The 11,397-nt window shown below is 51.3% G+C and overlaps 3 protein-coding genes across 3 annotated transcripts; 1 reads left to right on the top strand and 2 right to left on the bottom strand.

Moving 5' to 3' along the window:
* Positions 1 to 474: 474 nt before the first annotated feature.
* On the bottom strand, positions 475 to 1,587 carry GT037_003318 (glycoside hydrolase family 10 protein; the record flags this gene model as incomplete). Its single annotated transcript, XM_038928365.1, has 2 exons — positions 475 to 1,477; positions 1,529 to 1,587. The coding sequence occupies 2 exons, from the start codon at positions 1,585 to 1,587 to the stop codon at positions 475 to 477; spliced, it is 1,062 nt and encodes a 353-aa protein (XP_038789643.1).
* Positions 1,588 to 4,915: 3,328 nt separating this feature from the next.
* On the top strand, positions 4,916 to 6,684 carry GT037_003317 (uncharacterized protein; the record flags this gene model as incomplete). The annotated part of the gene is made up of 2 exons (XM_038928364.1): positions 4,916 to 5,327; positions 5,375 to 6,684. 2 exons carry the CDS (start codon positions 4,916 to 4,918, stop codon positions 6,682 to 6,684), a joined length of 1,722 nt encoding a protein of 573 aa, XP_038789642.1.
* A 1,788-nt stretch (positions 6,685 to 8,472) lies between these two features.
* On the bottom strand, positions 8,473 to 9,776 carry GT037_003316 (uncharacterized protein; the record flags this gene model as incomplete). The annotated part of the gene is made up of 3 exons (XM_038928363.1): positions 8,473 to 9,392; positions 9,450 to 9,579; positions 9,630 to 9,776. 3 exons carry the CDS (start codon positions 9,774 to 9,776, stop codon positions 8,473 to 8,475), a joined length of 1,197 nt encoding a protein of 398 aa, XP_038789641.1.
* Between the last annotated feature and the right edge of the window lie 1,621 nt (positions 9,777 to 11,397).

Genomic DNA, 11,397 nt, shown 5'->3' with positions numbered 1-11,397 from the left:
ATTGTAGCCAAGAAGAGTTGTAGAGACATCCGGAAGCTGACGCAGCGCCGAACTTAAACCTCGAGTGAATTGAACATTGGAACAGTGGAAGCTTGGGCAGCGAACGTGGTTACCATCGATGACAACGGGATTCGCTCAGTCGGCGATGAGGTGATCGTACAATCAACTGATGGTGGTACCTACTCTAACGACAGCTAGTTTATCTCTTGTTCAGATGGCAAAGCATACTAAAGCGACGACTAGATGTACTCAGTAGATGCGAACGCTTTTTAGTAATCGAAGTCGGCGCGGTGGTGATGTAATGTAGGAGAAGGTTTACAAACAACATGATTCTGCGTGGACATGAGCATTTGACGCAGATGGAAAGAATAATTCGAGAACTTGTTAGTCACCAGATATAGTAAAGCCGAGTCTTGATACAATGTACAAATTACTCAATATCTACATAATAATTCCATCGTTCTTGACACACTTCTAATGCTTCTTGCTCTGGATACCCTTGAGGAAACCCTTGTACGCAGGCTTCTTCTCGTAGTTGTCATCCCAGAGAAGGGCAGCACCCTCGCCCGGGAAGACACCAGGAATCCAAGAGTACTTGTCGGAGATACCCCAGACAGTCATACCAATGCATCGCTTCACAGCCAAGCAAGACTTGGCAACGCGCTCGTAAGCATCAGCCTGGACCTTGAGCTTCTCGGCAGTAGCAGGAGTGTTCATGCGGAGATCGATCTCGGTGTAGACAACGTCGACGCCAAGATCAGCAGTCGCGCGAAGAGCAGCCTCGAGAGTCGCTTGGTCGGGAGCGGCTCCGGGAGCAGTGGGAGTGGCCTCGCTGGCAAGATGAGCCTGGTAGCCAACACCGTCGATGCGGACGCCGTAAGACTTGATGAGCTTGACGATGCGTTGGGCACCCTGAGTTTTCTCCGCGTTGTACTCGAGGTTGTAGTCGTTGTAGAAAAGCTCAGCCTTGCCGCGGTACTTGTTGGCGAAGCGGAAAGCAATGGGAAGGAAGGCCTCGCCGATGGTGTCATACCAGACACTAGAGCGGTAGGTACCATTCTCGTTCAGAGCCTCGTTAACTACATCCCAGCGTGTGCAGACGCTCTTGTAGCGGGTCATAACGGTCTTGATGTGGTTCTCCATGATGCCGATGAGGGTCTTGTTGTCGAATCCTCCCTCAGATACCCAGGGAGGTAGCTGAGAGTGCCATACCAGAGTGTGGCAATGGATTTGAAGGTTGTTTTTCTTGGCGTATGCCGCATATCGATCGGCGTCCTCGAAAGTGAAGTTGTTGCGGGACGGTTCAACAGATTCCCACTTCATCGAGTTCTCGGGAGTGAAGGAGTTGAAGTCGGCCTTGATGATTTCGCCCTCACGAGTCTCGTTGCGGAGAGTTAGGGCGGTACCGATGAAGCTTCGTCCTGCCTTCTTCATAGACTTGTAAAGACTGTCGTTGTCCTTGCCATGGCCGTAGGTACTATCTGGATGTTAGCGAGTCGTCGCTATGACTGGAACACGAGCTGCTCACGGGCTAGCAACGGCAGAGCCGGCAAGCGCCAGGCTGGCGACGATACTGGAGAAACGCATGTTGATTGAGGCTTCGAGAGTGTTGACCGATTCGAAGTTGTCTGCCACGGATACCTTTGAACAATGGACTGACCTGGTATGCTATATATTCTTCTGCGGTTATTCTAGAACTCTAGCGTATGCATGCTCAATCAATCTATCCGCTCTCGCGGTTCGTCTTCACCCCGGTCTTTTTGTTTAACCGGGCTCGTGGCTCATGTACAGACCTGCCTTTCGTTGGTATGAGTCCTTTGACCTGGCTGCATGGCGCCACCTGCTTGCAGGTTGCGGAGTTTCTCCAGACTAATCCACAAATCAACCGGCTTGGACCTCGGGATCATCGGGGTCAACTCCTGCTTCTGGGGTAGACGTTCTGGGCGCCGCTGTCCATAGCCTAAGCGAAATGCACATCCGGGGTGAGCAAGCACGTGAGATGCAGGTCCCACTCATGTCGTGAACGTGGATGCAGGTATAGCTGCGTCGATGGAAGCTAGCCGGGTAATATGAGATTGCGCTCAGCCTCAAGCGTTTACTCCATCCATCCGAGGACTCGATGGTGTTGATGATGGTGTTGATGTTGATTGAAGGGGTGACGGCGAAAAGTGAGGGGAAGTGCCTGGTTACCGGGCCGTTCAGGGTCCACGCCCGTGGTTGATTGACGCGACCCACAACACTGTGAACAGCGATCAGCATGCACAACAACATAACGCGCATCCCCTCTATGTCAAGCCAACAGCCCTTTTGTTGCGATAGTCTCCGCCAGCTGCTCGAAGCATATCGTAGACTCTATCCCCAGCCTCCATTCACCGGCAGATCTCGCAACCTTCGATGAATGACGACGAGAGAAGCCTTGGCGATTTAGCCCACCCGTAAAGCCACGATTTATCGTTTCCTATTTTAGCGTAAAGGATAACGTGTGGGCGTCCCGCCCCAATGACAAAAGGTTGGACTTTAGCCATTTAACCGGCGCCGCATCAATTTCCTCCCTTTGCGATACTGGCGTTTTTCGAATCCACGACACGATACTGACGGACTTGAACTTGCCACAGCAGAAGTAATCTGCGCGAGAGCCAGGCGCCGAGGTGCTCATGGAGGTGGCGACCGGAGCTATGGGGCCGACGACTGGCGCATGGCTAAAATTGCGACACGGCTTATTCATCCCGCCAGTGACTAGCTGCCCAGCAATTCCGCTGGAACGATGACATTGCGATGCCCAGTCAATAGCGCAAAGAGCGTATGAAGACAGTCCTTGGTGTCAAGCGGTTGCTAACAAGAGAAGCCAGAACGTTTGCTTTCACCCACTGTTCCAAGTCCAAATCGCCATCGTCATTCCAGATCTCTATTACAGGAGGGATAGCCAGTTTCAGAACCACAAAATTACAACTCTTGTCACCGCGTTCCGAATGTGTGTACTGTTCTACAGAATCTGCCGCTCGAACACAATAAGTGTTTATGGATTTACGCATATATCCGCGTGCTCAACTGGAGACAGTCGAAACTTTGGTCAGCGATGAACGAACCCACGGAACTCTACTCGTCGACGATTACTTATGACCGAAGGTTTAAACCGAACATGACGCAGGCTGCAATATACTGCATGGTCTCTCATCTCCAAAGTTCAGGATGCTCTTCCCAATTATTCCATTGAAGCCCTGAAACTATCGAATGTGGAGGGTGTGACGGCGCTCTTGTGGCAATAATGTTGCGTGTCTCTCCCAACAAGATGCATCGTACAACACATGTCATAATCGTCCGTCTCACGTACCCTGATAACTGCGTCTCAAGACCCCGTACTACGTTGTGAATCAACGACATTGCCTCTCACATCCGTATAGGGCACCATGCTTTCGGCATCTAGATTCGGTCGCTATGTACCCCACTGAAAAGACACGCAATGGTCCGAACGATACGAAGTGTCTATATTCTGCAGCACTGCAGACCTAATATTGCGTTGCGATTCCTTGCCACCCGAGGATCCCGCTCATTCGGACGATCCATTAAGGAGGCCTGATTACCTGTGACAAGACCATGGCTTGCAGCATGTCAAGCCCAATACGTGATGTAAGGAGAATCTGTAACACTTGCGCATTGCCGAATATCGCCGACTGTGCTATAGCAATCCCGAGAGGCAAGGGTCCCAGGCGAAGCTCTTATACATACTGGGGATAAGAAGATTGAGAGCTAGGTCAAGTCAAAGTACGCGAAGAGGTAAACTTGTACAGTGAGAGCAAGTTGATATTGCTGGATTGTAACATATCTGGGTACTAAGACTCAACGAAGCAGAGTCAATGCCTTCAGCCAACTGTAGTTACCTCGGCTTGCACTCTTGCCATTGAGTGACTTAGTCAGTTGTCAGGCCGCCAGGTGTGAGAAAAGTTCACAGAACGCTAACAGACGGTCAACGTAAGTGACAAAATTTGTAGTGCAGTGTAATGCGACGCGACTGTTTCTTCACGCGTCGGACACCCCAGCCATCCAATAGCAAGATATAGTTCCTGAATGATACGCGACCAGGGTACCCACCTTCGGTATCAGCGAGGAGATCTATCGCGGCTGGAACGAAAAGACCAGGAGAGGCGAACTTGGGCATGTCCTCCGGTTATGAGGTTGGGCATACAACGATCGACAGAGTTATCGAAGAAGCGAGCGAGATCAGCGAAAGGGTTGCAGACGCGAGACTTTTCCCCGAATGACGCTAGTCAATCATCACGCGTTGATTGGCTCGATGTACGGCACACCGCGTGGCTGAACAACGTTCCGACGTTGACGGACCGAATTTGACATTTTTGCACCCCCGCAAAAGGCCCGTCCTGTCAGGAGTGTTGCAACATGCTCTCATTTCGATTCAGGGAATCTCGCAGTTCGAGTCGCGGGTTTCAGCAAATCAAGGCCACGCCTACATCTACGCTGTGACGTCATTACCTATTGGAGAGCATCGAGGACGCGCACAGGCCGCTAGGCGCGATGACGGAATCCCGGATGCTTTGGATGCGAACTTTGGAGAGAATGAGAATGAGAACCACGTTGTGTATGGAGATGGGGTTGTTGTTATCATCCAGGTACTAGTCTGAGACTCTAGGTACCGGAGAACCTCGAGTGGAACAATCCAATGGGGATCTTTCCCTTACCCGATTTTTCAGTCGCTATCAACGCCCGATCTCAGAGCCCAGGTAACCATGCCCAAGGCCCCATGGCTCCAATATTAGCAGATCATCCCCTGGTTCATGCAACCCTGTAAATCCATATCAAGGACAGTCATGACTGACCCCAAGAATGCCTGTGCGAGGCTGACGCTGTTACACAAACACAACACCATACTTTGCTTCCTTGGAGGCCATTCGTTGTCGCGATGGCTTGCGCAAACGGTTCCACGCCGTTGCTCTTGCCTTGGACGAACAACTCGGTCTCTGCAGATGGCACCGTACTCTCCAGGGGCATTTCATTCTCCATCGGTACACCTCCGCAACCGTTCTCCTTGACGCCATCAACCCTTTCCGACAACCTCTTCATCAACAATGCAGCAGAATGTACGGCGGCCACGAACACGAGCTGCATTGGTCAGCTTGGTGGTATCTACGACAGTGCAGCCTCGACTACATTCGCAGAGGTCAACTACGCGGTATGGAGAGGCAGTAGGGAGTCTGTGGATCTAGCATCTGCGAGCTCTTACATCTTTTTCGACGATGCCGCAGCGTTCGGTCTCAAACCCGATGCAAACAAGTTCACCACATTTCCCATGTATACTAATGGGTCGACCGATAGTAAGTTCGAAAGATTGATTGATCCATACAGCACTGATACATCTTAGCGAACGCGGATCCTTTCATGAGGAATGAACCTGATTTCCGCGCGACTCTACCTTTGGGGTCAGACTCCAGTTTTCTCAACTTCCTCGTTGACGCAGGTCAAGCTTCTTCTCGGACATTCGGATTGTGGGCTGGATCAGAATCCGAAGAAACACCTCAAGACGGTCTGATCGTAGTTGGCGGCTACGATGAAAGCCGCCTCAAGAGTGCTGCAACTACATTTCCTATGTTCTCTGACTGTCCAACATGCGCTATTCTGACAGCCATCACCTACGATGCTGGTGGCACGAGCACTACGCTCTTCGCATCCAAGACGGACACCCTCGTTGTGCACCTGGATCCTTTTTCTTCGGACATAAGACTTCCAGCTGCGATGCTGGATGCTCTCGCTGCTGCAGAAAAGACTGCCGTCTGGAATGAAACTTCGCGGCATTTTGAGCTTCCTACGGATCCAGCTCCGGCAGGTACCATCACAGTTACGCTATCCGACATGGGTACTCCCGGTGGTGACGCATCGAAGCCTTCGGTTGCCACCTACAAGTCCGTCATACCGGCAACTGAGCTTTACAACCGACCACGGGCGTATAATGCTGCCGGAGTGTACGAAGTGGATAATGCGACAGTATTTAATCTGGCGGTAACAAACCAAACTGGCCCGGCCGGTTCAGTGACTATCGGCACTCTAGGACTTCCTTTCTTCACGCAGAACTACCTCATCGTCGATCCTGACGCACAAAACTTCCAGCTCGCGCCTGCAGTCGTTGCGCCGGCCGATCCTAAAGGAGCGGATGCGAAGGTAAAGCAAGTGTGTCGCGTCTTGCCCGGCGCGAAGCAAAAATCCCAGGTCGCCGCTATAGCTGGAGGGGTTGTCGGTGCCATAATCGGTACACTTCTCATCGTCGGTCTAGTCCTGTGGCTACGCAAGCGTAGGAACAATGCAACCAACCAACGACATTCTCGGGGCGAAAGCGATGCGCCAACTGCCACATCCCAGAACCCCATAGTTCGACGCATGCCTGACCACGTGTCCTTGGATAGTAGCTCTCTCGAATTGCCGCGTCAAGCTCCACCACCTTCCGCCATGGTGCTCAGCGACGGCACTACGTTTCCATCCCCAATATCCGGTCGTTCAAAGAGTACTCGCAGCGGCAAACACGAGGATCCTCGGAGAGGCTTGGTCCATGATAATTTCAAGAAGGTTGATGAAGAAAACGACGGGAGACTTCTGGATGAAAGGCCTATGGGATTGAGCGAGACGATTCATTCGCGTGGGACACTACCTAGGATGGCCGCGGAGCATACGGTCGAATGATAGCATTGTTGTCCGTTTTGTAGTCGTTGCGCATAGCGTGGAAACTTGCCGGATTTCCTTTCTGTCCTTACGATCCTGTAATACCCAACTGCGGAAGAATGAACAGGAATAACATGTGCGCGAGCACTCTGAATGTACTGTATCTTCGCCTGAAGCTGGCTTCTAGCTATAATAACAACAATGCGTCTTGCAATATTCATGAGCGCTGGACGGCCCACGCACGCGAATGGTGTGCTGTGAATGTTCGCTGAGATGTGATCCTATCACAATCAATTCTTCGAAAAGCTGTGATACGCTCTTCAGGAGAGAATTGGACGCCGTTCCTCGTGAACTCTTTCTCTACATACTTCTAGTCACGCAACAATGCTTACCAAATCATTTGACATTTTCTAGAGAGTAAGATCTAAGGCATGAATTACATCGTACGATCTTGTTGATGTCTCATATGACAGAGATGTCAGTTCATTTTCCAAAGGCGTGCGCGTGGTGATGCCACCGCAGAGGCACACCACAATTTTCATACAGCGCCTAACACCATGAGACATACATTATACAAAAAAGGTTTAGCGCTGCCCCACCAATCCTGGAGGGGCCGCCGTCTTCTCCCAGCCTTCCTGGATAACGCAACATCGTCTGAACATATTTACCCTCAACTCCATCAGCACGGAAGTCCGATCTCAGATGAGTTTTGTGCGATCCGCCCTTGAGAGGTTGTCTGCCTCATGGCATCGCATGGTCAAATCAACAACGAATTTGCAGATCTTGTCAACCTCGGCAACACTCTCCAGCAGGACACAATGTACCGCCAATCCGTACTTGACTCATTATAATTATTCACGTAGCTTCTACTACGTGCGAAGATATGTGCCGCTGGGCTACTATGGCAGCGATGCGCAAGACACAAAAGCTGGCCGTGCAATGGCATGCACCACCGGTTTCACTTCGGCAGTACAAATTCAGAATGGTGCATACGGAGGCTTCCATGGCCATCGACCTCATCGGAATTCAGTTTCGCCCCAACACTCTCCCACCAGCCCTACCGCTTAGTAGAAGTGTATCGCTTCTAGCATCAATGTTCTCGCTGTCGGTGCGTACTGATGCAAGCTAACAAGCCATTTACATCGCCTCATGATCGGCGCTGGAATCGATGTTCATCAGAAGTCGACAACCTCAGAAGCAGCGTGAAGGCGCGGAACAGTAGCTGTGCGATCTGTAAAGGCGGTCTTCAAGGCAAATACTCGGCAAGACTCTCATATGCTTCTGGGGGGATCAAGTAGTGTTGATACCGACGTGATTAGACCACCATGGCACGTTCTCCTCGGCTGAAGACTACCGAACCTCTGCGAAGCTAGATAAACTGCAGAGAAAGCGACTAGCCAGAGCGAACCGACCGCCATCGACTACCCACCTACATTTGTGTCCTCAACCGCGCCATGGAACGTCAACATCCGTCGGGTTCTGGGCCAACTCAATGATAAGATGTCCCCACATAACGGCCGCATGTCACCACCAATGCTATTCAAGGGCGGAGTAAACTTCATCTTGGATTCTCGCGGGGTGGGCGGTGATCCTCTATAGGGCATAATATGCTTGGGCTTATCTAGTGAGAATTACCACTATGATGGGGGCAATCTGGCGCAGCATTGACGGGTGCACGGAGTTAGCTTCGTGCTTGTAAATTCGCCACTCTATTAGGTGTCGCATGGATGGTTGAGAGACACGATCGGTGTTGGCTTAGACACTTCGTTTGCCTGCTCGCTCTTGCCTCGACGCTAGAGATACTGTCCTTCATTCCGCCAGCCCGCACTCGATCAAGGCCTTCTTACCCTGCGTACCCTCCTCCTCCCACCAAATATCTCTCATCTTCAATCCTACCTTCCCTACCAATTCCTTCCACTGGCTCATAGTGCGTTCTCCAGAGGCCAAATTCATCATCTGCCAATCCATCTTGGCATCGAAATGATCGAATTCTGTCTCCGCTAGAATGACCTCATGAATCAATACCACACTGTCCTGGGCCATCGCATCGACAACATTCTTCAAGATAGTAACAGCCTGCATATCCGGCCAATCATGCAGAAGCATACGCAGATAGAAGGCTTTCGCACCCTTCAAAGACTGTGGCATAGGGTCAAAGAAACTTTGTCCGACAGTCACGGCTCCGTCTGGCAGCTCCTTAGCCTGCGCTATCACACTGGGAAGATCCAACAGCACACATACGCCCTTCATTCCCTGCGCACGCTCGGAGAATTTGCGAACTTGATGGCCTATACCGCCGCCAATATCGACGAACAGGATGCGTGAAGGTTCGCTGATGGCAAGGCGCTCTTTGACGGGGTACGCTGCAACGAACGTGTCATGCTCGCCTGGTTTCCGAAGTGTCATCGTCTCATTGAATGCATCGAACATGCGCGTGTTCTCGGGCTTGTTCATGTAATCGAAGTAAGTCTCGCCTTTGCAGCCATAGGCGTTGACGAACGGGCTGTCGTGCGCATCGACAGGGTGTTTGTACCCGTTTGCGGCGAAGTAATCGGGTAACTTCACAGCTGAGCGAAAGTGGTACGAGAAGTGGATCACGGCGCTGCGGAGGGGTGAGCCAGTTGCCAGGGCGCGACCAAAAGCAGAGGGAGTATATCTTGGTGTGGAGTCTGCCGTGGTTGTGGTGGTGGGATTGAAAACTTCTGGAACCAGCAGTCGGAGGATACGTTCTGAAGGTTGTCAACTCGTGATTCTTTGTGTTAGGTCGATTAGAAGGAAGGCTTTACCGATCAGTCTGATGTCTGCTTTGCTCTTCTTTGCTAGTTCAGCAGCAGTGATGGGCCCATCATGTGCTACCGCGAAGTCGAGGAGTTTGAGATCGACGGCGATGATGACGACGATCGGGTCGTAAAGGGACTGGTATCATTAGCCTTGTGGCACGTCGTATTGCAATCGAAAAGACGCACGAAGAAGTGGCGCAGAAACTTTTCTAAGGGATTCTCCAGCGCAAATGTGAGCTTCTCTGAGGCCTGCAGTAGGGCGAGGCGATCATTCTCCTCAAGACCTGCTGGTCCCTTGTTGGCAAGGTCAAGGATATCTTGGGCGAGCGTCATGTTGCGATGGCTTGTTTGACTTGTTTGGGAACCAAGATGGGAAAGTTGACCTGCTCTCTGGTTCTCTGAAGCAGTACTTATACATTCGCGCTCGGCTTACGGTCACAATGATATCGATAGTGGAGACTCAGCTCCCCTGATGAGATGACCATCATACCGGAGATACCCAGCCATGTCCATCCCATGTCAACGATGCGACATATAATCAGCCTGATCAGACTACCGCGATACATCATGTGTATATCTCGTGCATATGCCGATCCCGTAATGTATCGGGTGTGTGAGAATACCGTGTGTCGGTGCGTGATGATACCGATATTGTGAACGCGCCGAGTTCACCATGATCCGCAGGGAGACCAGGTATGATCAAGACCTTGAAAGCTCGTAAGACTGAGGCAATCATCTTCCAGGACAGCTTGGTGGTAAATACTTGTTGTAGTGCTCAGTTCATTGCTTTATGCTACATTCCATCCGTAGAGGTCCAATGTGCGTATCTACATGCAAAGCAGCTCGGTCGCTTCCGGTAACAGGGCTACACTGCTTCTGGTCTGGAGCTTGATACACAGAAGAAAAGACTCTCTTGTAAGGTTGAGGGTGCAATTCTGCCCGCTCCAACTGCATGAGGCAAATCTCGCCGCTCTCTAATAGCTGATAGGTCTTGTGAGTCTGTAAATATACCGAATTTCTTGGAAGTTGAACAAATGAATGCACCGAGTGTTTGAATGCGCCGAATGTGTGGATATACCAAGAAGATAGTGCTTGAGGCGGAGTCGGAATCAGTGTTTGCATATGCAAAGGGGCAGCCCGATGAGTAATCGCGAGGCTTGTTGAGGTAATGGAACGCCGCCTCTTCATTCATACTTTCCAGGCCGGGCTGTATCATCATCGTCTTTCCCGAGACTTTGCGCATCGACGCCCGCCAACTTCTCATCAAATCCTACCCCGGCCTTTCATCGCATGTCTCCCAAATCAAACAAATACGAAGGAATGCAGCAAGGTAATCCACGAATCCCCTACAAAAGGAAACTCTCGTTCAGTTGGAACTCCCTGTCAGCCTATTCACATACGGATGTAGAGCGATGCGCAAGCAATGTCATCTCGAACAATGGAATGGATCGAGTCTGCTGCTGATGTTAACCACATACCCATCAAGCGATGGTATGCCGGTTGATTTCTTCATCGCTAGATGACGCGCCATGTCGATAAGAAGCGAATATTTTGGCTCGGAACACCGGCTCAAGCCTGAGGCTTACACGAACGTTAGAACAGGTACATGGCCACGAGCATCGCGTACGACCGTACGGAGTAGCCGTTCCATACGCGCATCTCGTTTTGCATACCTAGATGCTTTTGGATGTACCGAAAGGTGCGCGTCGCTATCCATTGGCGGTGGCTTAGCTTCCCCGCACTTCCGGAGAACGCTCCTTGAGCCGTCGCATTGGCACCTGTCACTAGCACCATCAACGTTTCTGCGACTGCAAACTCCGGCCCTACCTGCTGGGCGGGCTTACATAGAGGCACGTAGATCGACATTGAGCCGCGATCTCGCGTAACCCCAGGCTCGGCAATGACGATTCTGCCTTGGCCTGGGGTATTCTACATAGGAACCATCGTGCGAGGT

This window comes from Alternaria burnsii (genome assembly GCF_013036055.1).
Source record: "Alternaria burnsii strain CBS107.38 chromosome Unknown 746, whole genome shotgun sequence".
NCBI lineage: Eukaryota > Fungi > Ascomycota > Dothideomycetes > Pleosporales > Pleosporaceae > Alternaria > Alternaria burnsii.
Note: the sequence above shows the minus strand (reverse complement) of the source record. Positions and strands in the feature narration are given on the sequence as shown.